This window comes from Macaca nemestrina, chromosome 19 (genome assembly GCF_043159975.1).
Source record: "Macaca nemestrina isolate mMacNem1 chromosome 19, mMacNem.hap1, whole genome shotgun sequence".
Classification (NCBI taxonomy): Eukaryota; Metazoa; Chordata; class Mammalia; order Primates; family Cercopithecidae; genus Macaca; species Macaca nemestrina.
In genome coordinates, this window is record NC_092143.1 from 916,026 (window position 1) to 943,489 (window position 27,464).

Below are 27,464 nucleotides of genomic sequence, written 5' to 3' on the forward strand. Positions count from 1 at the left end.
ATCTCTACAAAAATTGGGGGGAAAAAAAGAAACAGATTTCAGGATTAAACATCAAAACCTCTTGCAGTTTTCCTAAGGGCAAATCAATACTTTAAGAAAACCTTGTTGTTCTAACATAGGTGATATGGTTTGGCTCTGTGTCCCCACCCACATCTCCACTCCAATTGTAATCCCTATAATCCCACATGTTGAGGAAAGGACCTGGTGGGAGGTGATTGGATCATGGGGGCAGTTTTCCCCATGCTATTCTTGTGATAGTGAGTGACTTCTCAGGAGATCTGAGGGTTTTGTCAGGCAGTTTCACTGCTCTTGCTTGCTCTCTCTCGCCTGCTGCCATGTAAGACATGCGTCTTCCCCTCTGCCATGACTGTAAGTTTCCTGAGGCCTCTCCAGCCATGAGGAAGTGTGAGTCACTTAAACCTTATTTCTTTATAAATTACCCAGTCTCGGGTAGTATCTTTATAGCAGTGCAAGAATGAACGAATATAATAGGGGACCAAGATTTTTAGTTTTGTGCTATTTACTCTGGTAGGAAATCTCATGAAGGCTCTGGACCAAAATTTTGGGTAAACAGTTTCCATGCAGTTTAAAAATAAAAATAAAAAACGCCATTTCTACCCCCACCCACCTCGTTTTTGTTTATTTTTTGTTTCTCATTTTCAAATGAGGTTAGGGCTAAATTTTCAATTGTTTACATTTTAGCTAGGTGGGCCAGGCATGGTGGCTTATGTCTGTAATCCCAGCACTTTTGGAGTCTGAGACAGGTGAATTACTTGAGCTCAGGAGTTCTAGACCAGCCTGGGCAACAGAGTAAAACCCCTCTCTACAAAACAATGACAACAGAATTCGTCATGTCTGGTGGTGCATGTCTGTAGTCCCACCACTGTACTCCAGGCTGGGCAACAGAGCAAGACCCTGTATCTGTATCTGTATCTGTATCTGTATCTGTCTATAAAAGGAAAAACATTTTAGTTAGGATTGACTGCATTGTATAAGAATCTCCAGGTAGCCTTGAACTAGCAGCAAATGTCTTTTGGTTGCTGGTCTTGTTTGGTTGGTTAGAGATGTGGGCAGGAAGCATTGGAGCAGGGTTTTGGTTTTATTTTGTTTTTGGCTTTTTCTTTTTGGACTCTGCATGGCAGAAAAAGTAATAGAATTTTTATGCTGGACAGAGATACCTTACATTATTGCTCTGAGTTCCAGCTTTTGACCTCTGTAATTTGAGAGCCTAACTTTTATAAACATTATAAATATTTATGTAGTTCTTTTTCTTTTAGATTATTAATTTTTCAATTAAGTGCTCCATCACCATAAGCAATTGTTAGTCAAACCTAAACTGATGTCTCTAAAAGGTGTCTAGGTTGTTGGTTACCATGGAGCTGTTGTAATTTCTAACGCCGTTAATTTGAAAGCCCTTTAAGACTTTGAAAAAAATCTTGGCTAGAATGCCATAAGCAGTGAGTTTCATCTCAACACCAGCAGAAGAGTCAGAAAATTCAAAATAGGCAAAAAAGAAAAAGGGGTGGGAGGAGAGATAGAGACCTTCGAAGACTCCATGCTAACTCTGTTGCTGCAAGGTTGTTTTTTCGAAAGGGTTGCTTTTTTAGAGAGTTCAAATAATTGCCATTGAGCGCTGGACTTTCCTTGGTGTCATTTTGCCGATCACTTAAAAAATGTGCATGAGAATGGGCCACTACATGTAGCTGGCTGGAATCCCAGCACACCTGGCATACTTTAATGTTTTAGAATCTCATTCAATTCTTATTAATCTCTTGAGAGCAAAGAAAATCTACAAATCCAGCCAAGGAATGTCAGGAGTTTAGGCCGTCTTTGAGATGGCGGCGGCTGCCCTAGTGGCCTTTAGTTAGCCATTCTGCACCCATCATTTAGAATGTTTATTTTTGTTCTCAGAACATTTAAAAAAACCATCAAGGGGAAAGACTCGAATCAAGTCAAAGGAACCAAGGTAAGAGTGTTCACAAAAATTTTAACCTAGGTGTCCAGATAGAACAAAATATTAAACTAGGCATGCAGATCAAAAGTGAATTCACAAGTAAAGACATGCCTTACAGAGAGAATGTTAATTCTGTACAAATCAGAGCATTCAGCCCAGAAAGATTTATGCCTTTGCACCTGCAAGGACTTCGCAGAAAAGACAAAAAGCCTGTTTATCATCTCGGGCCGGACGTGCAGTCCTTTATCAAGGCAGCCTCATCCAAGTCACATTCTGAGTAGCATCAAAAAGCCCCCAACATAAAGAGAAAGGCTCAGCCTGAGAAAGGACTCACCAGGGTGAAAAATCAAGTTGTGGAAGTGAAGAGCTCAGAGAGCTGGAGTAAATACTGCACAATGGTTCCAAAAAATGGGAATAAAAAATGATTTCTTCCGATGGTGATATTTTTCTGGTCCCATTTCTGACACCATATGTATCAGGCTAAGTAACAGAGAGAGAGTCACGCAAAGAAGAAGTAACTTATCCAAGAATAAAGCATTGAAATGGGAATACACATACCACAGTAAATTGCATGCATATTCAGGTACAGGAAGACAAAGGGTTTTAAAGGGAAAATTAGGAGGATGACAGAATTATTTTGAAAGAATTATCCCGGGCTACAAAGATCAATAGCGAGGGTGATGCTGGTCCGAGGCTAGATAGGCAGTTGCTGGGCAGACGTCCTTGCAGAAGTATTTTTTGTGTCAGGTTGTGCTGGTCTTTGTGCAAGATTTTGAGTTTTGCAGAGTCTTCTATCATATTTTTTGTTATTAGATGTACGTGGGAACCTCCCTTCATGGCCTTCGCTGGTTCCATTCGTCAGGGCTTTTCGTTTGTTTTTCTAACACAAGTGCCTTCGTTTTGATTCTAACAACGTTTATAACTCCACCAAAATTAATCTGTGAGAAACAGTCTATGGTACAATACTACAGGTGCCTTCAAGTTTACATTTTACAACTAGGTTTTTGATTTTTCTTTTTTTCTTTTCTTTTTTTTTTTTGAGATGGAGTCTCGCTCTTTCACCTAGACTGGAGAGCAGTGGTGTGATCTTGGCTCACTGCAACCTCTGCCTCCCAGGTCCAAGTGAGTCTCCTGCCTCAGCCTCCCGAGTAGCTGGGATTACAGGTGTCCACCACCACGCCCGGCTAATTTTTGTATTTTTCGTAGAGCCGGGGTTTCACCACGTTGGCCAGGCTGGTCTCGAACTCCTGACCTCAGGAGATCCACCTGCCTCGGTCTCCCAAAGTGCTGGGATTGTAGGCGTGAGCTGCCGCACCTGGCCATTTTCATTCATTTTCACTGAGTGAAAGGATGGGATAGCAAGTGGAGTCTCGCCAAATGCCGTGGAAGCTTTTCAGGAAGGAGGGAAGCTGAGCGGCCATTGGGTGTGGTGCAGCTTTTCAGGAAGGAGGGAAGCTGAGCGGTCATTGGGTGTGGTGCAGGCCGTTCTCTTTCAACCTCTCAACACCAGAGTTCCAGGGAGGAAGACCTGGGGTATGTATCGGTCTTATCAAGAAAAGCTGTTTGTTTTTCTGGTTTATTTTATCCCCAAAGCTTAAAAGCCCCACCAGGTTATTCTTTTTAAAAATATAAATGGAAGAGTAGCATTGCCTCTCACAGGACTGCTGAGAACCACACTCGCTGACGTCACTCACAACTAATACAGCCGTTTCCCACGTCACTGATTTTCTAGGGGAAGGTGCCCAGTCCCCAGGAGCACAATCTGTCCTGGCCATGTTTGTCCACCGAACTGCAACTCACACTCCGCAGGTCCTGGAGCCCACGAAAGACCCCCACAGGGAGCTCCCAGCCACGCACAGGTCCTGGGCCCCGGCGAGCCAGCCATCACCACTTCACAGGTGAGCTCTGTCAAAACCGGCAGCTTCTAAGTGCCATCAGCTACCAGTGTGCCGTGAAGTAGTCCTCAAACTGGTTGCTATACACAGGCGTTTTACTCATTTCACTTTATTGCACTCAAAGATACTGCATTTTGCACAAATTGAATTAGTGGCAAGTCTGCCTTTAGCAAGTCGATTGGCACCATTTTCCCAACAGCTCCTGCCCACTTCATGTCTCTGTCACATTTTGGCAATCCTTACAGTCGTCCAAACTTTTCATTTCTATCGCCTATGGTGATCTGTCATCGGTGATCTCTGATGTTCCTGCTGCAATTGTTTTGGAGCACCATAGCTGCCCACGTGAGACACCAAACTTAATTGTGATCTGACAGCTCCCTTGACCTAGCGTTCCCGTCTCTCCTCTCCTCAGCCTCCCTGTTCCTTCAGACAGAACAATATTGAAATCTGCCCAGTTAGCAACCTTACAATGTCCTTTCCATGTTTCATTGAAAGGAAGAGTTACAGGTCCCTCACTTTAAATCAAAAGCTAGAAATGATTAAGCTTGGTGAGGAAGGCATGTCAGAAGCCGAGACAGGCCAAAAGCTTCTCACACCAAATGGTTAGCCTGGTTGTGAATGCAAAGGACAAGTTCTTGAAGGAGATTAGAAGTGCGACTCCAGTGCACACAAATGATAAGAAAGTAAAACAGCCTTACTGCAGAGACAGAAAATTTCAGTGGTTTAGATAGAACATCAAACCAGCCATGACACGCCCTGAAGCCACAGCCTTGTCTAGACTGAGGCCTTAACTCCCTTCAGTTCCCTGAAGGCTGGAGAGGCGAGGAAGCTGCCTCTCTCCACTTTCTTCAGAGAGAAGAAAGGTTGGAAACCAGCAGAAGTTCATTCATGAGGTTGAAGGAAAGAAGCTGTTTCTGTAACATAAAAGCGAAGGTAAAGCAGCAGGTGCTGGTGGAGAAGCTGCGGCAAGTTCCCCAGAAGACCCAGCTGAGACCACTGATGAAGGAGGCTGCACTAAACGACAGATTTTAAGTGCAGATAAAACGGCCTTCTATTGGAAGAAGATGCCATCTAGGACTTTCACCAGTGGAGAGGAGAAGTCAGTGCCTGGCTTCAAAGCTTCCAAGGACAGGCTGACCCCCTCGTTAGGGGCTAATGTTGAAGCCAGTGCCCAGGTGCCATCTGAAAATCCCAGGGCCCTTAAGAATGAGACTAAGTCTCCTCTGCCTGCGCTCCATCCGTGGAACAACAAAGCCTGGATGACAGCACCTGTGTTCACAGCGTGGTTTGCTGACCATTCGAAGCCCACTCTTGAGACCTGTTGCTCAGAAAGATTCTTTTCAGAACAGTTCCTGCTCATGGTCACCCAAGAGCTCTGATGGAGACGTGCGGGAGATGAATGTTGTTTTCCTGCCTGCTGACGCCACATCCGCCCTGCAGCCCAGGGATCCAGAATGATTTTGACTTTTGAGTCTTATTATTTCAGAAATACATTTTCGAAGGCTATAGTTGATTGCTCTGATGAATCTAGGCAAAGTCAACTGAAAACCTTCTGACAGGAATTCATCATTTTAGATGCCATTAGGAACATTCATGATTTATGGGAGGATGTCAAAATATCAACCTTAACAGGGGTTAGGTGAAGTTGATTCCATCCCTCATGGATAACTTTGGGGAGTTTAAGGCTTTAGTGGGGGAAATAACTTCAGACGTGGTGGAAATAGCAAGAGAACTAGAATTAGACGATTAGACGGGGCCTGAAGATGGGACTGAACTGCAATCTCAGGATGAAATTTGAACGGACGAGGAAACGCTCCTTATGGATGAGCAGAGAAGGTGGTTTCTTGAGATGAAATCTGCTCCTGATGAAGACACTGTGAAGACTGTTGAAATGAAACAAAGAATTTAGAATATTCCATAAACGAGTTGATAAAGTGGTGGCAGGGTGTGAGCGGATTAACTCCGATTCTGAACAGAACTCTGCTGTGGGTAAAACGCTACCCAGCAGCATCACACACTCCGTGGAAGGAAGAGTTCATCCACACAGCACAGTTCATTGCTGTCCTATTTTTAAAAATGGCCACAGCCACCCCAGCCGTCAGCCGCCACCAGCCTGGTCAGTCAGCAGCGTCAGCACTGAGGTAAGACCCCTCCAGCAGCAAAAAATTCGGACTCGCTGAAGGGGCAGACGATCGTCAGCAGTTTTTAGCGATAAATTACTTTTCAGTTAAGGCATGTGCATTTTTTAAGACATAATGGTATTTCACACTTAATAAGACTACAGTATAGTGTAAACATAATTTTATAAAGCACCGGGAAACCATAGCGATTTATGTGACTTGCTTTATTGTGATATTCACTTTATTGCCGTGGTCCGGAGCCGCAGCAGCAGCCTCTGAGATATGCCTGTGCCGCTGTGTTGGGGTGGGCACCTTACACATTTAAAGCAGCCATTTCCCTGTGTTGTTTTTATTCTAATATTTTTAGTATATTAATAAACAACATAAGAACACATGCCCTTCTTTCAGAAAATCCAAAGTATAAAATTCACAGTTATAGAACATAAAATAGAGCATGAATGTTGGCCTTAAAACAGCACAAACCTCCTAAAGTAGTGGTTCTTAAACTTCAGTATGCCTCACGATCACGCAGGGAGCTCTTCAAAATGTCCATGGACCTGAACGAATGAGCCCTCCCAGGAGATCAAGTGGAGGTGGCTCAAGATATCACTCCCCAAAACTCGCTCCCTCAGCAGGCAGTGGTGAGGGCAACATGAGCAGGGCCTTCCTCCACCTCACCTGGGCCGCAGCTGTGATGCAAAAGATCCCAGACCTTCCTCCACCTCACCTGGGCCGCAGCTGTGATGCAAAAGATCCCAGACCTTCCTCCACCTCACCTGGGCCGCAGCTGTGATGCATGTGAGGAGGAGCCTTCCTCCGTCTCTCCTGAGATGCAGCTGGGATGCACGTTGCTGGGGGAAAATGGCAAGGAAGCCAGTGAAAAACACTGGGTAAGAATTGGTCCATTAGGCCCAGGGTATTAAAGTGTCCTGCTAGAAGGAAGACTCAATCCTGCCAGGGTATCACTTCTGCTGGCCTTGCTGCTTTCACCAGCGAAAGAAGCTGCTGGCGCTGAACTGTGGGCTCTCTGTGACTGACGTGGTTTCTTTTTGGCATACCTTGGAGCCACCACAGTCTAGAGCAAAACAAAAGCAGGTCTATTCTGTCTCAGCGGGAGTTCCCTGACAACCTTTCGTAGGCAGAGCAGCAGGGAGTGCAGTCTTGCCGGCCTTCTCTGTGCAGGGCAAGGTCTGGGCCAGGAGGCTCTGCAGCTGAGACCGGGGCAGTCCTGTCTGGTCATCCCCACACAGACATCCCACCCTCCCACTGGCCCGCAGAGCAGCTGCACCTGCCGCTCTTCTGTGGACCAAGGGCATGGCAGACGGCAATGCTGTTTCACTTGGAACCAGACCAACTTAACGCGGTCTGGAGTCAGAGGACTGCCGCTGTCATTTGCCTTGCCTCCTTTCTCTGAGTATCACAAGGGCCTCATGGACTCAGACCTTTCAAGGAGCAGTGTGGAACCCCCGTGTTCTCTGACCCCCGCCTCTGTTTCCTTGGCCCCTATCTCCATCCTGCCATCCCTCACAGTCTCCCTGGCCTAGCTTCTTTCAAAGCCCTGGGTCCTCAGGCCTGGCCAGGTGCCAAGCGTGGCCACTTTCCTCCAGGGTTTCCAGCTTCCGGGTCCCCGTACAGTACAGAGCAGACTGTGTGTAATGTATCAGATGAGCTATGAAGACTACCCCTACAATGAGCCCATCAGCTCACCTGAAATCCAGGGTGTCACCAACATCACAACGACCGCTGGAGAGCTCCCCATCCCACTGTGCCCTTTGCTTCCCCACCAGAGGATCCACCAACCTCACCCTGGTATTGATCATGTTCCTTTTCTACAGGAAAGAATAATATATATGTACATACACACACACACATATACACATACATATACATACACACATATATACATACATATACATACATACAGATATTGTTTAGTTTGGCTTGTTTCTGAGGTTTATAAAAATAGCGTCATATATATTCTTCAGTGATGGCTGTTGCACTAATCATTGTGCATCCGCGTCTCACCCATATGCTTTTGTTTGGCTGTGGTTGGTTGGTTGTGATTGCTGTGTAATATCCTATTATGCGGCTGTAACAGAATGTGTTCATGCTCTCTTTATACGTAGACATTTGGTGTAACATAATGTGTTCCTGAGTCTTTATACATGGACATTTAGTTGCTTTCATGGGAAGTACTGCAGTGAACATTCTGCATGATTCTTGGTGCACCTGAGTTAAAGCCACCGGAGGGTGTGCGTGTGGAGGAGGGTGTGCGTGTGGAGGGGACTGCAGAATCATAGAGTGTGCAAATGTTCAGATGAATGAAGTGACAACCAATTTTTTGAAATGGTTATTTTAATTTATAATCCCACCAGCAACAAAAGAGTTACTTTTTCCATCCACATCCTCAACAAGTCTGTGTTATGCAACTTGGTCTCTGCCAGGCCAGGTAAAAATCTGTGTTAAAATGAAAACTTGTAGTTCTGATTGGCAGTCTCCTAATGACCATATGGTTTAGTTTATTTTTCTATTTTTTATCTGCCCCTTGAGTTTTCTTTCCTGTGAAATGCCTGTTCACGTTTGTTGCTCCTTTTTCTGTGGGGGTGTTTGTCTTTTTATTACTGATTTGTAGTAGTTCCCTGTGGTTTCTGAAGGAAACTATTTTATTGTTTATATGTAACTAATGTAGTCTATCAATTTTGGGTTTGTCTTTTTCATTTTCTTTATGAGATATTTTGATGAACAGAGAATGCCTTCCCTAACATGAGGATTTTAAAGATATCTTTCTTTAATACTTTTAAAATGTATGAAATTTGCCCTTCATGGCTAACCATTTACTTAATGAGAAATGGATGTTTGGTATATGATGTAAGGCAGGAATCCAATTCATTTTCCATATGAATAGCCAATCATCCCAGCCCTATATATTGAAAAACTTCTGTTCTCATTGATCTGTGATGTCATCTCTGATATATACCAGTCTCCTTTTTTTTTTTTTTTTTTTGAGACGGGGGTCTTACTTTGTTGCCCAGGCTGGAGTGCAGTGGTGTGATCTCAGCTCACTGCAACCCTTGCCTCGCTCATTCAAGCAACTCTCAGGCCTCAGCCTCCTGAGTAGCTGGGATTGCAGTCACGTGCCACCAAGCCTGGTTAATTTTTTTGTATTTTTTGGTAGAGACGGGGTTTCACCATGTTGGTCAGGCTGGTCTCGAACGTCTGACCTCAAGTGATCCACCTGCCTCAGCCTCCCACAGTGCTGGGATTACAGGCGTGAGCCACGCACCCGGCCAGGCCAGATTTTCTATTCGGGCTTCTACGGCACTGTCGGAATTGCTAGAGCTCCTAAGTCATGACATCTAGGAGGACCAGGGCCCCACGATTCTTTACAAGTTTCTTCAGAAGTTTTGCGGCTGTTCTTGGTATTTGTTGTTTCATAACTTGTAGAATTAATGTGTCAAGTTTATGGATAAAACCTGTTAGGGCCTTAACAGAGCCGCGTGGAATCTCGGGCAGTTTGAGGAGAGCTGGCAGTTCTGGGATTTGAATTTTCCCGTCTGTCAACTCGGTTTACCATTTCACTTGCTTAGGTTCATTTCAAAGTCCTCCAATGAGATTTTATGATTTTCTCCATATAGCACTTGCTCTTTTTTGTTTCGTGTGTATTACTAGTTACTTTATTTTCTGTTCCTATTGTACACGATAGCTTTTTTAAAACTGCCATTTTCCGGCTGATTTTTGCTGGTTTACAGAACTTCTGTGGATTTTCATGAACTGTCACCACGCACTCACCTTACTAAGATCTTTTATTTCTAATAGTATATCAGTAGATTATTTGCAGTTTCCACTGTAAAAAAATATCATTTATAAATGATGACTGTTTTATGCTTCTCTTCCAAGTTTTGTAGTTTTTATTTCTTTTCTTGCATTGCTGTGGTAGTTAACCCATAGTGCGGTGATTAACAGAATCGGTTATAGTGGGTTTCTTTGTCTTATTCCAGGCGGTAAAGGGAGGGTTTCCGACATTTCTCCATCAGGAAAGGTTTATGCTAAGGGTTTTTCTGGCATGCCTTTTCTCAGGTTAAAGAAACTTCAGTTCATCCCTAGTCTCCTAAAAGATTTTTATGACTATTTTAGAATAGAATCGAATGGTTGTCTGCCTCTGTTGAGATGATCATATGGTTTTTCTCTTTCATTTTGTTAAGATAGGGAAATACATATATTTGCATATGTATAATGTATACATTATTCTATTTCAAAAACCAGATTCAGTTATGCATTTCTGGGATAAAACAAATTCCATAAGTAGATTTTTAGTTAGCTAATATTTGACTTAATCTTTTTATGGCCATGTTTACAAGTGAGAAACGTCTGTGTTCCTCTCTTGTGTTATCCTTGCTGAATTTGAAATCAAAGGTATATTGGGCTCATAGAATGAGTTGGGAAGCTTTCCTCTTTTCTGTCTCTAATTCCATTTTTGAAAACATTTTTATAAGTGTGGGATGACCTTTTTTAATGTTTGATATAACCTTAAACCTTTCTTGTCTTGGTATGTGTTTGTGGGAAAATTTTAATCTACTGATTAGATTTCTTTCAGAGTTATAGGTCTGTTCAGACCTATCTCATCTCAAAATGAGATGTTTCACTTTTGGAAATTATATTTTCTAGGAATTTGCCAATTTCTTTTGATTCATTATTGTTCTTTTTCATCATCTTAAATTGGATGTTTAGGTCATTAATTTTAAGCCTGTGTTCATTTGAATCAAACCTCAGAGCTATAAATGCCCTACTAGATTCCACTTTTCCTTCCTCTCACAAGTTTTAAAATAGTCAGTCAAGTATGGCTTTATTTCTATCGCAATCTTTTTCTTTGATGAAGGAGTTAGTTAGAAGTACATCTTAAAATTTCCGAATGTATAGGAAATTTCTTTATCTTTGTATTGTCAATTTCTTTTTTCTTTTTTTAATTTTGAGACAGAGTCTCACTCTGTCGCCCAGGCTGGAGTGCAGTGGCGCTATCTCGGCTCACTGCAAGCTCTGCCTCTCAGGTTCACGCCATTCTCCTGCCTCAGCCTCCCGAGTAGCTGGGACTACAGGCGCCGCCACCACGCCCGGCTAATCGTTTTGTATTTTTAGTAGAGACAGGGTTTCACCGTGTTCGCCAGGATGGTCTCCATCTCCTGACCTCGTGATCCTCCTGTCTTGGCCTCCCAAAGTGCTGGGATTACAGGCGTGAGCCACCGCGCCTGGCCTGTATTGTTGATTTCTAAATTAATTGCACTATGGTTAGATAACATAAAATGTATGATACTATTATTTTGAAATCTAATGCAGTTAGCATAAAGCCCAGTATTTGCTTAATATTTGCTTCAAAGGAATGTGTATTATTTTCTGATTTGGTTCAGCATTCTATATCTATCTAATACATTAAGCTTGTTGAATGTATTATTCACATTTACTATATGTTTACTTTTTTCTAATTGAAAAAGCAATAGTCTAAAGAGATGCGTCAAAATCTCTCACTTTGAAAGTACATTTGACAGTTTCGCCTGCAGTTTTATCAGCTTTGCTTGCATGTGTGTGTCTTCCCTCCCTCTCTCCCTCTTTGTGTCTCTCTCTCTGTGTGTGTGTGTGTGTGTGTGTGTGTGTGTGTCGTTCCTGTCTCTCTATATATATGTGTGTGTGTATTTTTTCTCCTTTATCACATATTTTTCCTTTGGGAATCTATGGAGATCTGCTTTTTTGTCTGTTTTTTAAATTTTTGTTCACTCCATTGTTCTTTTAGTGATCACCATTGAAATTTTACTTTGCATTTCAAATATAATAAATTTAAGATTAATACTTGAGTTTCCTTCTCAACAACATAAATCTTAAATCACTCTTCTCCAGACTTTCAAACTATCATTGATCAATATTTTAGCTCTATAATTTTTATAACTCCCAAGTTAGATATTGTGGTTATTATCTCGTAGACAATGTTTGTTTAGATTTAACATATATTTAACAATTTGTCATTTCTTCTGATATTTTATAACTTCCTTTTTTTTAAGTAACGAATAATTTATAAGGAAAAAGATTTATCTCAATGTAGACGAACTGGTTCTGTTAAAACAATGTATATCTAATAGACATCTAAATAGTTATGTAATATGTAATCTATATGTAATACATGCTACATAATACATGCTACATAATGCACACTACATAATACACACCACATAATACAAGCTACATAATACATGCTACACAATACATGCTACATAATACACACCACATGATACACACTACACAATACACACCACATGATACACACTACATAATACATGCTACATAATACACACTATGTAATACTACACAATACATGCTACATGATACACACTACATAATACGTACCACATGATACACACTACATAATACACTACATAATACATGCTATATGATACACGCTACATGATACACACTACATATACACACCACATGATACACGCTATATGATACACGCTACATAATACAAGCTACATGATACACGCTACATGATACATGCTCCATAATACACGCTATGTAATACACGCTACATAATACACACTACATAATACACGCTATATAATACACACTACATAATACACACTACACGCCACACGATATGCTATGCATAAGTCAGTCATGCCCTTATGGGATGAGTTTCCACCTGCTTAGAGCACATGCTTTAGAACTCCTTTAGGAGAGTTTTGTTGGAGTTTAACTCTCAGTTTTGTTTCTTTGAGAATGTTTTATTTGCTCTCATGGAAAGATGGTTTGGGTAGACAGCAGTAGAATGACAGTCTGTTTTTAGAAGACATGATTCCACTGGATTCCAGTTTCTATTTTTGCTGTTAAAAATCTGGGCATGGCGCGGTGGCTCATGCCTGTAATCCCAACACTGGGAGGCCGAGGAGGGTGGGTCACGTGAGGTCAGGAGTTCAAGACCAGCCTGGCCAACATGGTGAAATCCTGTCTCTACCAAAAATACAAAAATTAGCCAGGCATAATAGCACACTCCTGTAATCCTAGCTACTCAGGAGGCCAAGGCATGAGAATGGCTTGAACCTGTGAGGTGGAAGTTGCAGTGAGCCAAGACTGTGCCACTGGACTCCAACCTGGGTGACAGAGCAAGACTGTCTTGAAAAAAACCAAAACAAAAATAAAAAAGAAAAGAAAACCTGTTAGTCTTATTGTTGGCTTCATTGGCGATCTGTCTTCTGTTTGTGTTCGGTGTTGTGAATTTTTTTTTTGAGATGGAGTTTCACTCTTGTCACCCAGACTGGAGTGCAATGGAGTGATGTCGGCTCGCTGCAACCTTGGCCTCCCGCCTCAGCCTCCCAAGTAGCTGGGATTACAGGCGCCCACCACCACACCCAGTTAATTTTTGTATTTTTAGCAGAGGTGGGGTTTCACCGTGGTGGCCAGGCTGATCTCAAACCTGACCTCAGGTGGTCCACCCACCTCGGCCTCCCAAAGTGCTGGGATTACAGGCATAAGCCACTGCACCCGGACTCAGTGTTCTGACACTTTCTCTCAGTGTGTCTAAGGTAGGTTTCCTTTTATTTACTCTATTTACTCTATTTGGAATATATTGTGTATTCATGACTCTCATCAATTCTTGCAGATTTTCAAGTATCATCTCTTTAATCAATCATTTTTTTCCTCTTCCTTTTTCGTCTCATTTCCTGGAACTATAAATAGATATCCGTTAGACCTTCTGCTATAATCTCTCCCTCTTAATCTTTCTAATATTTTTTGCCTCCCTGTTTTTCTGTTATGCATTCTGGACAACTTCTTCAGATCTAACCACTAATTTTGATGCCTCTGTGGGTCTGAGTCTGTTTGGGTTGTGCTGACTTTTGCTCATGGACGTGTTCCTCGGCGTGTGTTTGCTGCTGTTTGGCCGTGAGCTCAGGTTTGGCTGATGTCACTCTGTGAGAACCTGGTGGTCTTTACCACTGTCTCAAGCTGGCGACCTCAGTGGGGAGCACATTTGCCTCCTCTGCTGGGCCTGGAGCCCCAGCTCACCTCCTGGCCCAGACAACCTTTAGATGGCTCTGATGTGGCAAGTCCTCTCAGGGCAACCTCACCTTTTCTATTTTATTATGGGATTTCCCTCCTCTGAATTCAGGTCAGGAGGGAGCCTTGAAGAAGTCCCTTACTTCATTCAAGCCAATACTGGCAGGAAAACCAAGTGTCAGGCAAGATCCGATGGTTTTGTTGGTGAGGACCCTTCCGAGTGTCTGGCCTCCCTTATTGTCAGAAGTAGAAATCCCCTCTGATTTTTCTTCTGTTTGTTTTTAACTGCATAAAATAGACCAACAGGGAAAACCAGTTTCTTCCTCCCCCTCCTTCTCCTCTTCCTCCTCCTCTTCCTTTTGGGCTGGTTTTTGAGACAGAGCATGCGTTCTGGAGGGGGCACGTGCTCGCGGTTGCTTTTATTTCAATAAATGGGGCAGAGAAAAAGAGCAGAATCGGGAAAGTCCCCGTGAGTGGAAGGGCCTTGCTGATGTGACGGGGAGAAGGCGATGCCTCGACGGTCAGATTCTTACCACTGTGGGGAGAGAGCTCCTAAGACAAGGTGTCTATGAGCAAAAATGCACCTGCATGGAAGATGCTATTCCACGGCGGATTCGCGTCAGAACAGTTTGCACCGTGCATCCGAACACACAGGCCAGTTACATCCGCTCTGCAGGTGAGTGTGGGGCCGCTGCAGCTCAGTGGGCTACTCCCGGACTCTTGACCGCTCCCGGGTTGTCTGGATGGCGCGTTCCTCTCAGTGAAACGGGGGAATAATGGAAACACATGCGCTGCCCTTAGGCCGAAGGGAGCGTGCTACCGTTTTCGTCTTGTTTTGCTTTTCTGTTTCTGTGAGTTAAAGGAGGTGGTAGCGCACGCGTGGACTTTGGAAGGAAAAAGAACCGGGAAAGCGTAGACGGTCCGCGTGCTGTCTCGGAGAAGGCCGCTCCGGGGGGGTGAGGACGGCATCGGTGATTCCGTGGCCGTGAGCGCAGCTGGTGCGCCCTGCGGGGCTGCTGGGGCCGCGGGTAGAACGTGCCGCGTTCTAATCCCCGCGTGGGCGGGAACAGAGGCCCCGCTGCTGAGCCCAGTGCTCACACTGCCGAAAGCTTCCAGGGTGCATTTGATTGTGGGGGTGACTCTAGCGACTCCGAGTTAGAAGGACCCCGTTTTGTCCTAGAGTTTTCACCAGGTGTGTTTTTATTTATAGCAGGGAGAGATGGCATTGAATGTTTTGCTGTTTGAGCCTTCCCATACAGTTCGGGTTTAATTTATGAAATGGTTATGACGAGTCTGGCGTTAAGAAAAGAAAACATATTTTAGGGTAACTCTGATTCGCGTTTCCCAGCCCAACTTTCATTTAAAAATTTCCTTTGGCGCAGCCAGAGAGCTTCTGGCACCTTCCCTACCCTTCTGTGGCACAGTCGCCTGAGGTCTACTCCGTGCTTTACGTGGAAGTGAATAAGCCAATGTATTCCAACATTTATTTTCCTAACACGTTCGTTCTGGCCATACAGCAATAGGCTGTTTGCTATTGCATATTACAATGTATTCTTTGCAGCTGGAAAAAGTACATATTTTGGGAAAATAAGCATAGGACTCATTTGACTTTAAATCATCAGATGAGTCTTAAAAAGCCTTTTAATGGAGACCTCCAGGCTTGCTATGCTGAATGAGGATTGTCCCTGCAACTTAAGGGAGGATTTCTTCTGTTGATTTAAAAATAATTCCAAATCATAAAACTGATGACTAATTTGAATATTACTTAAAGAAGACTCTTATCATTTAGAGATATATGCTGAAATATCTGGAGATGAAATAGTATGATACCTGAGATTTATTTCAAAGTAACCTGGTTTAGGGACTAGTGGGTATGACTGAGATAAGATGTGCTGCACTGAGGGTGCTGGAGGGGGTGGCGGGACCAAGGACCAAGGGTGCTGGAGACGGGAGGACAGTAGAACTGAGGACTGAGGGTGCTGGAGGGGGTGGCGGGACTGAGGACTGAGGGTGCTGGAGGGGGCGGCGGGACTGAGGACTGAGAGTGCTGGAGGGGGCGGTAGAACTGAGGACTGAGGGTGCTGGAGGGGGTGGCGGGACTGAGGACTAAGAGTGCTGGAGGGGGCGGTGGGACTGAGGACTGAGGGTGCTGGAGGGGGCGGCAGGACCGAGGACCAAGGGTGCTGGAGATGGGGGGGCGGCAGGACCAAGGACTAAGGGTGCTGGAGATGGGAGGACAGGAGGACTGAGGATTGAGGGTGCTGGAGGGGGCAGTGGGACTGAGGACTGAGGGTGCTGGAGAGGGTGGCGGGACTGAGGACTGAGGGTGCTGGAGACGGCGGCGGGACTGAGGGTGCTGGAGGGGCAACGGGACGGAAGAACTGTTGGTGCTTTCGCATATGTTTGAAAATTTTCATAATACACAATGTAAAATGTTGTGTTAGAGGAAACATTCTTCCTCTATAAATTTCACTTGCAATTTATGTACAAATTACTTTCTTTTTTTTTTTTTTTTTTTTTTTTTTTTGAGACAGAGTCTTGCTCTGTCGCCCAGGCTGGGGTGCAGTGGCCGGATCTCAGCTCACTGCAAGCTCCGCCTCCCGGGTTTAGACCATTCTCCTGCCTCAGCCTCCCGAGTAGCTGGGACTACAGGCGCCCGCCACCTCGCCCGGCTAGTTTTTTGTATTTTTTAGTAGAGATGGGGTTTCACCGTGTTAGCCAGGATGGTCTCGATCTCCTGACCTCGTGATCCGCCCGTCTCAGCCTCCCAAAGTGCTGGGATTACAGGCTTGAGCCACCGCGCCCGGCCACAAATTACTTTCTAGTTTGCTTCTCTTCTTATCACTGCCAGGTTTCCATTACAGCCACTGGAGAGTTTCTAAGAAGCAGGTCCCCAGATGACTGTCTTAATGTGATTCAAAACAGAGAAGGGATTGGAGCCATGGACAGACGGTACAAGATAGAACCGAGGGTGGGCCGGACTTGAGAGAGTCTTTAACAGAAAGAAATCGCTCTCCAGGGATGCCTTGAAGTGCTGCATTTTACACTATAGACCATGAGCATCCTGGAATTTCAAGTTCTGGTCCATTGATCTTTATGTCTATCCTTATGCTGATACCAGATGATCTTGATCCCTGTAGCTTTATAGGAAGTCTGAAATCCAGCAGCATCCGTTCTCCAACTTTGTTGTTCTTTCTCAAAATTGTTTTGGATTCTTCAGGTCCATGTAAATAAATAGTTCCGTTTGTCAATTGCCACAAAAGCATGCTGATATTTTGCTGATATTTTGATAGTGACTGCATTGAATCATAGCAATTTTTGGAGACAACATGTAAATAATATTGAAACTTTCAAAGAGCACAGGATGTCTCTCCATTGGTTTTGCTCTTCTACGATGTTTGCAGTTTTTGCTGATGAAAACTCAGTGATGTTTTGTAGCTTTCAGTGAACAAATATTGCATGTCTTTTGTTATATTTAATATGATTTTATTCTTTTTGATGACATTGTAAATGGAATTGTTTTCTTAATTAATTTTCAGGTTGTTCATTGATGTATAAAATATAATTGATTTTTGCTTAATGATTTATCTTACAATCTTGATAAGCTTGTTTATTAGTTCAGTAGGGTTCTTTTTATAAATTTCTTAAGAGTTTCTACATAGAGGATTAGGTCATCTCCAATAGATAGTTTTATTTCTTCTTTTCAGTATTTATGGTTTTAATCTCCTTCCCTTCCTCCCTCCCCTCCCTCCCTCCCCTCCCTCCCTCCCTCCCTCCCCCCTCCCTCCCCCCTCCCTCCCCCCTCCCTCCCTCCCTCCCTCCCTCCCTCCCTTCCTTCCTTCCTTCCTTCCTTCCTTCCTTCCTTCCTTCCTTCCTTCCTTCCTTCGAAAGGAGTTAATCATGAAAGACTGAGGCCTTCCCTCCTGAGATGCTGAACAAATCAAGGCTGGCTGTTCTCACCACTTCTCCTCCAGCACAATGTGAGACATTATCGTTACAAGTCAGGCATTAAGAAAATAACACCTATTTTAGGGTGACTCTGATTCCTGTTTTCAGGCCCAGCTTTCATGTAAACCCTCCCTTTGTCTGGTGCAGCCAGAGAGCTTCTGGCACCTCCCAGCTGTTCGTGGCCAGTTGTCACCTGAGGTCTGCTCCGTACGTTACATGGAAGTGAATAAACTAATGAATTCTAACGTTGATTTTTCTCCTCCAGCACATTGTGAGAACAGACAGCGTTGTCTCGTTTACCATCTTAGGAGGGAAGCCCTCAGTCTTTCATGGTTAACTGTGATGTTAGCTGTAGGTTTTTGGTACATGTCCGTTAAAAGATGGAGGACATTCCCTTCTTTCTATTTCTTGTTTGCTGTGAGTTTTTATCATGAATGGGTATTGGATTTTGTTAATGATTTTTTCACATCTATTGATTAACTGATTTTCAGATATTAAACCAATCTTGGATTTCTGAGGTACACTCTAATTGATCCTGGTTTATAATCCATTTTGTATGCGGTTGCATTTGGTTTGCTAATATTTTGTTGAGGGTTTTTGTGTCTGTGTTTGTGGGAGATATTGGTGTGAAGTTTTCTTGTCATGTTTAGTCTGGCCTTGGTGTCAGGGTGATCCTGGCCTCATGGAATGAATTGGGGAGTGTTACTTACTCTTTGTTTTCCTGACAAAGTTGTGTAGAATTGGTATTATTTTCTTCTTTAAATATTTGATAAAATCGACCAATGAAGCCACTGGGGACAGGGCTTTTCTTTTGGGAAGACTTTAAGATGTCTTTACTTGTTGCAGGCCTATTAGGATTTTCCATTTCTTCTTGAGTAAATTTTGGCCATTTGTGTCTTTCTAGGCATTTTTGCATTTCGTCTTTATTGGCATATGTTTGCTCATACCATTCCCTTAGCACGAGGTGGTGATGTGCCCTCTCATGCCCTCTCATCACCAGCCTTACTAACTGCTTCCTCTGTCTTCGTGGTCAGTCGGTCTCAGGATCTCTCAATTACAGTGCTAGTAACATTTTGGGCTAAATAATCCTGTCTTTGAGGGCTCTGCTGTGCTGACGTGCAGATCGGTTTTGCAGGTCAGATCTGTTGAGGGTCGACGGCTGTGTGAGGAAAGAAGAATCAGGGCTGTGCGCAGGCCCATGTGAATCACAGCGTGGTCAGGCCAGTTGAGCCTCGGCCAGGCTCGAGAGTGAAGGCAGCCTTCAGAGAGTTCCCCAGACGCTCCCCGGCCTTCCCCTCCCGCCTTGCTCATCCCTGGACTGGGCTCCCTACAGCAGAGCTCAGCTGCTCCTCCCTTGGGGCCTCAGACTGGACCCCCCTTCCTGCTGCTGGGGTGGTATTTCCTGGGGTGACACTTCTGCGTTCACCCCATGGAGGCACTTTCTCCCTGAAGCTTACACACAAGGAAGACTCGTTTGAGGCCATGAAACGTGCACTGGGACAGTGACGGGCCTAGGGTTGCACGGATTCATGCATATTTTGGGGGAGGAGGAGCCGGTAGCAGGGTCTCCCCTCTCCGAAGACGTGCTGGACACAAAGAACCTCATTTTCCACTCTGTCCACACCTGTATGGCTGAGGCTGCATCTCAGCTGGAAAATTACACTTGAATTCTAAATAATAATAATGATTGTTTCTGGTTATTTTGAATCCACTGACAAAGACCTTTACAAAATAATTGCACTGATCAATCCCATTTGAGGTGCAGGGGAAGATTCTTGAGTTGGTGTGTGAGGAGAACATTAGAGGAATTCTGCACTGGTGTTCTGCTCAGTGAGTATAATTGCAAGCAGTGTATCATGTTAAAATGCCTGACGTAGTGTCTTGTAATAACACATGGTTTCCATCAAGAAGCAGATGGTTCTCAGCCTCTCCTTAGAATAAAACATCATAATTTAACCACACCCACAAGCTCCACTGCAGAGTGAGAGCAAAGGCGGATGCCGCACGTTTCAGATCTGTGTAATTGCAGCCTGAGAGCACTTTTTAGGGAGAAGTGCCCTTAAAAAGAAACAACTTATTAGAATATGATAAAAGAGTCCTGGAAGAATGGTGTTTAGTAACAGCTATAGCTATGGCTTACAGAAAAGCACACATGAAACAATTTACATCTCGAAGACTTGTGGTCCCTGGATGCTTTCAACTTCACGTTTCTAGGACAAAGTGAAAAAGACACACTCACTATGCTTCAGATGCTTTAATTTCACCGTAAGAAGGTGTGAACAATGTCTTTCTGCTCATATATTGAAATCTTTCACAAAAGTTCTTTTAAAAATGGAGATGTAACGCGTACCATATAACTCATGCCTTTAAAATGTCCAATTCAGGGGTTTTTTGGTATATGTACAAGGTTGTGCAGCCGTCACCGCTATGCGATTCCGGAGGGTTTTTATCATCAAAAGGAAACCCGGGACCCTCAGGATTAGGAGCTTGCTTCCCAGTGTAATGGAAGCAGGCGGCCACTAGATGGAGACGTCTCTCCACCGCCTTGCAGGTGGCGCTCGCACCCCCGGAGGCCGGAGGGAGGACCCCGCGCACGAGGCCGGCCTCAGCCCCGTGGCACCTGCAGGCCTCCGGGCACCTGCCTCCGCCCCTCACTTCTCAGGAGACAGTTTCCCCAAATACCCTATGCCTAGTCCTGTCCGTGCAAGAGAGGCTCTTTAGGAAAAATGTGCACACACGTTCTTTATTTTACTAGTTACTTATTTATTTCTTTTTTTTTTTTTTTTGAGACGGAGTCTCGCTCTGTGGCCCAGGCTGGAGTGCAGTGGCCGGATCTCAGCTCACTGCAAACTCCGCCTCCCGGGTTTACACCAATCTCCTGCCTCAGCCTCCTGAGTAGCTGGGACTACAGGCGCCGCCACCTCGCCTGGCTAATTTTTTGTATTTTTAGTAGAGACGGGGTTTCACCGTGTTAGCCAGGATGATCTCCATCTCCTGACCTCGTGATCCGCCTGCCTCGGCCTCCCAAAGTGCTGGGATTACAGGCGTGAGCCACCGCGCCCAGCCACTAGTTACTTATTTCTTACGTATTATATTTATTCGAATGCGGTAGAGAATAATATAACAGGCACCTTAGTCCATGATGTCACTCGTTTTATTTAGAATGAGCCTAAGTTGAAAAGCAAAATTACATTTAAAATTAATTCGAGAAACATTTTAAGTGACTGTCGGTTGAGATGCAGACACAGCCAAGGCCTGTGGGGTGCCCCAGCTTCTGGGCTCTGGAACAGCGCAGGAAGGATGCCTGTGGGAGGATGAAGCAAAAATCCCTCAACTTCCACGAGAATGGGACAGCCCCGTCCCCGGGCAGATCTGTGCTGCATGTTGCCTGGGAATCGTCCACCCCCCGATCGGGGATGACTCCGCCTCACCTGCTCTCCCCTCGGGTCTCCAAGCAGGAGGCCCTTGATTCATTGGTGCGATCAGCCGTGGCGGAAGAACTCCTCAGTCCTGGGGAGGTTTGTCCTCGGATAATGCAAACAGGAAGTGGGCTTTTCATGGAACTGGCCATCCTGAGCTGTGCTTGCCGTTATGGGGAGGAGAATCCAGGCTGAGGGGCTGAGGGGGTCTTTGGGCGGCACATGGCCGTGGACGGGGCTTAGCTTACAATTTTGAAACCTGGAAATCAAGGTTTTGGAAACAAGCCTGATGGTCAGGCTGAGTCACTCGGTGTTTGGGGGCCTCTTTCTGCTGGGGATGCACCAGCTGGGAGGGGGACAGCAAGTTCACCTGCTTCCTGTTCCCCCACGGAGGGCTTCGTGTCCTGTCGGGGGGGCTTCCTGCTCCCCGAGCTGCCCTGGCCTCCACCTGTGCCTCTGTCAGCCAAAATCGCAGGCCTCAAAGGCTTCCCATGCCCGGGGTAGGGTTTGACTTCAGTGGCAGTGCTGGGAGGTTAGAGGCCTCACCCCCATTTTCTAGATGAGGGAAGTGACATTCGAAGCATTTAAGTAACTCTCTGGTTACTGGGGAGATGGTCTGTGAGCTTTGGTTCTTTAACTCCAGACTTTCTTTTCATATATTCTACTTTCTCCTAATTATTTTCACCCCGGGAGGGTCAGGTGCTTGCCTGTAGACATACATGCTCCCGGCCACCTTCTAGTGTGGTAACTACCTACTTTGTCTTGGGGAGAGTGTGGAGTGAGGAGACCTGACAGCCCAGGATTTCTCCACTGCACACAGTGTTGCAATTTTTTGAGGGTGGGGGTGGAAATTCATGCACTAATTGCCTTTATGAGAACAAATGATGGCGTTGCGTAATGTTATTGTATAAAGGGAGTGTTATTTCCTATTATTAAGCATCTGCTTAAGATGCTTGAGGGAGAATATAAAAGTCATTTAAGAAATATTTGTTGAGGAAATAAATGAATAAATAAATTAGATAAGAATAGCACCTGGTCTCAAAGAATCATCAAGCTAATAAGATCTTCTATCGAGCTTATAAAAACCAAAGTTCTACCAAGAAGCTGGCAGGGTCTGTGGTCTTTCATGATTTCCAAATCGTGGAACCACCGTCCACCTCCGCATTCCCGTTTGCATCTGAGGGTTCCACCAACCCCAGAGGGGAAGAAAAATCACAATACAGCAATAAAAAATACCAATAAAATACCGTGTAACCAGTATTTACACCGCATTGCATAGTTTGAGGTATTCTAAGTCATCTAGAAAGGAAGCCCTGTTCCAGGCGAGGCCCCGCCCCCGTGGGTTCTGGCATCCGGGGGGTCTGGGGCGCCTCCCCGGGGGGCATGAGGCCACACACGTGTCCACAGGGGCTCCTCGAGTTTGCCCCTCACTGTCCCCACACCAGGGCAACATTGGATCTTCAGACAGGGCATGTGCAAGATGAAAGATAAAATTCATTTTCCCATCTCCATAGCATCCGACAGACAACGCTGGCAAAACCCAGCCTGGTAGAGAGGGAGAGAAGGAACCAGGCTTTGGTAAGAGAAGCGCCGTGGTTTCCCCAGAGGACACAGTAGAAGACTTCCAGAGGGCCAGGTTCCTCCTCAGGGCAAGGGGGCTGCGCTGACCGGGCCGGGACCAAGCTTGGGAGGAGCAGGTGCGGCTGGAGGCCCTGCAGGGTCACGGCTGAGTCAGGAGTTTTAAATCTGGACGGGAGTTCTGGGCCTGTCATCGTCCTCATGGTGAGAGGCCTGGAACCTGAGGCCAGGAGGCCGCGGGAGGCTGGGGTGGAGCCGGGGGAGGCTGAGGTGAGCCCGGCCTGCCTGAGGTCTGCACTGGGGCCTCACTGCCCCGTCTGCTCTCCTCCTGACAGTAAGGGGTGTTGATTAGCAGAAAACCCAGTTAGAGATGATGCTGGTGGCAAATATGAAAAATGGCACCGTCGTCCCTTGATGTCCCTGGGGGACTTGTCCCAGAACCTCGAATATGGGACCAGTCCCCACACAAAGTCTCTGCAGCCAGGAGGACTCGCCATGTGCAAACTACTGGCTTAATAAATGGACCCGTGTAGTTTAAACCCGCATTGCTTGAGGGTCAGCTGTAATAACAGTTATCGCTCAATTAAACGAGTTAAAATTTTATAGATGTGTAAAAGTGGCTTAAAGAAAGATAAAATCATGTTAACATACAGTGAAGGTTGAGTATAGGCCCCAAATAATTGAAATCAGGATATCGAAGAAGTACCTATACCCCCATCTTCACAGCAGCTTTATTCACAAAAGCCAAAAGGCAGACACCACCTAAGTGTCTATCCAGGATGGAATGAACCCACACAATGTGGTCTGTCCTACAGTGGAATATTATTCAGCTTTGAACAAGGAAGGAAAATCTGACCCAGGCTACACCATGGATGAATCTTGGGGACGTCATACCCAGTAAAGACAGTCATGCATGAGTCTCACTCACAGGAGGTCCCTGGAGTCCACAGGTCCATAGAGACAGAAAGCAGGTGGGGTGCCGGGGGCCAGGGCTGGGGAGTGAGTGTTTCACGGGGACAGAAAGCAGGTGGGGTGCCAGGGGCCGGGGCTGGGGAGTGAGTGTTTCATGGGGACAGAAAGCAGGTGGGGTGCCGGGGGCTGGGGCTGGGGAGTGAGTGTTTCGCGGGGACAGAAAGCAGGTGGGGTGCCGGGGGCTGGGGCTGGGGAGTGAGTGTTTCGCGGGGACAGAGCTTCAGGTTGGGAGGATGACAAAGTACTGGAGATGGTCAGTGGTGATGACTGCACGGAACGTTGTGGATGTGCTTAGCCCTATGGACGGTGCCCTTACAAATGGTTAAAATGGCACATTTTATGTTATTTATGTTTCACCACAATTTTAAACACAGCGGAGGAGCCTACCGTTCCGGGAAGGGCTTGCTCTGCCCTGCTTCTTTATTTGGGAATTCGGAAAGTTTCACCGTGGCTACTTGTTACAGGAGGAGGTTGCAGTGAGCATCTGGGGCATGTAGGGTTCTTCTATGGGGCCCCCCAATTTCTCCAGAGGTGCCCGGATACTCTGCAGCCAAAAGGATACGGATGTGTGGGGTTTTGTTCTGATCCTCCTTTTTGAATGGGAAGGAGGAATCCCAGAGCCAAAGTGAGTGTGGCTGACGTTGCACAGGCTCAGAACACAACGGCAGCCTGTGCTTCGGACGCTGCAGGGAGGACCCTTGAGGCAGCCGCACCTGGAGTCCCTGCCCCAGCTTTGCCCACTGCTGTGGCCACACGCGGCACCCTGCTCAGGAAAGAGCCCTGTGCTGCCTGCATGGCACCCACAGCAGCGTTCCGGTGTGCTGGTGCGTACCGTAGTCCTTCTGGACTTTCTGTGGTCTACCGTAGCACAGTAGACAGCACTCCCTTCATCCCACGAAAGGCATCTGGCACTTAGTTTGAGAAGATGTCACTCTTTTCTAAGTGCCACTAACCCAGTCCCCCACTTTCCACTCAGACTCCCATGTGGGACGGTTGTGGCTGTGGGGTGTCCCTGTGTCTCCTGGGTGACTTGGGCTGCCAGGGAACCACTGGCCCAACCTCCGGCTGAAAACAGGAATAAAGAAAGTGAGCTTAACATTCCCACTGTTTCAGACAACGTGTTTCTCTTTGTGGGGGCAAGGAGGGCAGGGAGACACCTGAAACCATTTTTATTCATCAGCTCAAGTTGGTGGGTGGCAGGGTCATGTTGAGGGAAAAAAGCCAAACTCTGTAAAATATTTAGAGAGGTTTCTTCTGAGCCAAATATGAGTGGCCAAGACCCGAGGCACAGTCTCAAGAGGTCCTGAGAACATGTGCCCAGGCTGGCTTCAGACATTTAGGGGGACAGAAGTAACGGGCAGACGTCAGTCAGTACATGTGAGGTGTGCATGCGCTTGGTCTGGAAAGGTGGGATGACTCAAAGTGGAGGCTTCCAGAACATAGGCGTGTTTGAAGGTTTTCTCACTGGCAATTGGTTGAAAGAGTTAAGTTGTTATCTAAAGACATTGAATCACCAAAAAGGAGTGTCTTGGTGAAGGCGTTTTGGAGACCAAGGTTCTTATGTAGATGAAGTCTCATAGGTGGCCACCCTTAGAGACAATAAATGGCAAATGTTTCCTCTTTAGACCTTTAGAAGGTGCTAGACTCTCAGCCAATCTCTTCAGCATCAGAAAAAGTCCTGGAAAAGGAAGAGGATTCTCTCCACAATGTAAATGTCTCCCACAAGAGACAGCTTTGCAGGGCCATTAAAAAATATATCAAATAAATACATTTTGGAGTAAAACATTTGGAAACTTCAAGGGCCCACTCTCAGTCATATGATGCTATACTAGACTCGGGTGGGAATTTGGTATCTTATATTGCTACCTACAGCCTGCTTGTCAGCCTTAAGATCTCTGTTTTAAAGTTCATACGGGTCAGTTGTGCCTGAATTCCAGAGTGGGGAGGGTAGAATGAGGCATCTCTGGCCCCCACTCCCCCGCCAGCCTGTGCTTTGGAAGCTGCAGGGATGAACCTTGAGGTAGCCACACATGGCCTGACCTCGTTTTTCAGGTGTCTTTGAAATCCCCTTGACAGAGAGGGGGGTCCATTCAGTGGGTTAGGGGCTTAGAAGTTTATTTTTGGTTTACAGTCAGGACGGCAGACACCAGCGTGGCAGAGCTGGGTTCTCCTCCCTGGGGGCCCAGGCCCTGAGGAGCAGCCGGCCAAACTTCCTTAAGGCAAAACACATGCTTTTTTTTTTTTTTTTTTGGCATCAAACTTCCCAAGAAATATCACTACCCAAGTATTGTCACTGGAACTTTAAAGCTTGTAAAAACTTTTAGGTCAAAGTCCCTTATTTACCGTCCAGACGTTGGCAGGTTTCCCGGAGGCACAGATGCCAGCAAGTGGAAGCAGAACTGAGCCAAACTTTCTCATCTTAAATAGAAAACTAACATTGAAACCATTTTGGGCTCTAGGTAGAGCCAAGCCCCAGCCCCGCCGCATCCAGGCACCGGAGCTTCGGGACGCACAGCAGGGCCGGGAGACCTCCAGGGAAGCCTCGGTCCAGGGCCTTCAAAGGCTCGGCTTGCTCAGAGCCAGGGCGACGGCTCCGAGCTGCTCTGCGTGGATGTGGGGTCCACGTGGTTTATTCCCATTCGGGATTGGAGCCCGGGTCCCTGAGGAGGGGTCTCCTGGGAGGATCTCACTTCCAGGTCCTCACTGAAGTCCGCCGGAGTCACCGCTACTGCAGTGGGCACGGCCAGCTCCGGGTTTCCACGTGGCCAGGGCCCCACCCGGCGCAGACCCCCGCGCTGGGACCACGCAGCTGCCCAGGCCCTCTGAGCGGGCGGCGCCTCCTCCCACCTGGAACCCGCCAGGCCAAGCTCCCTGCGAGCAGTTCAAGCGCATCGTCCCCTCCCGGAGTGGAAAGGCCCCGGGAGCGGCTCCTTCTGCCCGCGGATGGTGAGTGCGCCAGTGACATTTCACAGCGGATTCGATCCCGCGGAGCTTTCGCAGGCGGAGAGCAGGGCCCGAGGCTGCACCGCTCTGGGCTGAGGCAGGAGCGCCCCGCACCGGCTCGAGGGCCCCGCGCCGTCTCCCTGTGCTCGTGGGCGCTTCCCAGGGGCCTCCTTCTTCTGCGTGGGACAAATTCCTGCAGGAGCCGAAGTCCTTCCCGGAGACGCCCGCACGCCGCCCATGAGCGCGGAGCCGCGGGCCTCGGGTGGGGGAAGGCTCCCTAGACGGGGCGGCCTGGCTGGGGTTGCTCTTCCCTTCCCGTCCACTCGTGTCGGCCCACAGCGCCCCAGGCCCAGGCTGCGCCTCGGCAGAGTCCCCTTGAGACCTGGGGGGCCCCTCCCGAGTCCCCGACAGGCCCAGGCCCAGGCCCGGGGTGACCGTGGGATGCACCACGTGCGCGCTGCTCCGCAGCCAAGAGCTGGGCGGTCCGCAGGTCCCCGAGGCCCCAAGTCCTCTCGCGGCTCGAGGCGCAGGTGGCACCAGAGGCCGGGGTCTCGGGCGCGCGAAGTCGGAGCTGATGTGGGTGCTGGTGTCTCACTGG

General features: G+C 46.6%; 1 protein-coding gene across 1 annotated transcript in view; it reads left to right on the forward strand.

The window, feature by feature from the left end:
* The window catches only part of LOC105489271 (uncharacterized), a gene marked incomplete at its 3' end in the record, with an annotated part of 41,568 nt that overhangs the window by 8,523 nt on the left and 5,581 nt on the right, over positions 1 to 27,464 (forward strand). The window contains exon 2 of the mRNA XM_071085833.1: positions 3,687 to 3,852. Within this exon, the coding sequence (XP_070941934.1) occupies positions 3,687 to 3,852 (166 nt within the window). The remainder of the gene's footprint in view (positions 1 to 3,686; positions 3,853 to 27,464) is intronic.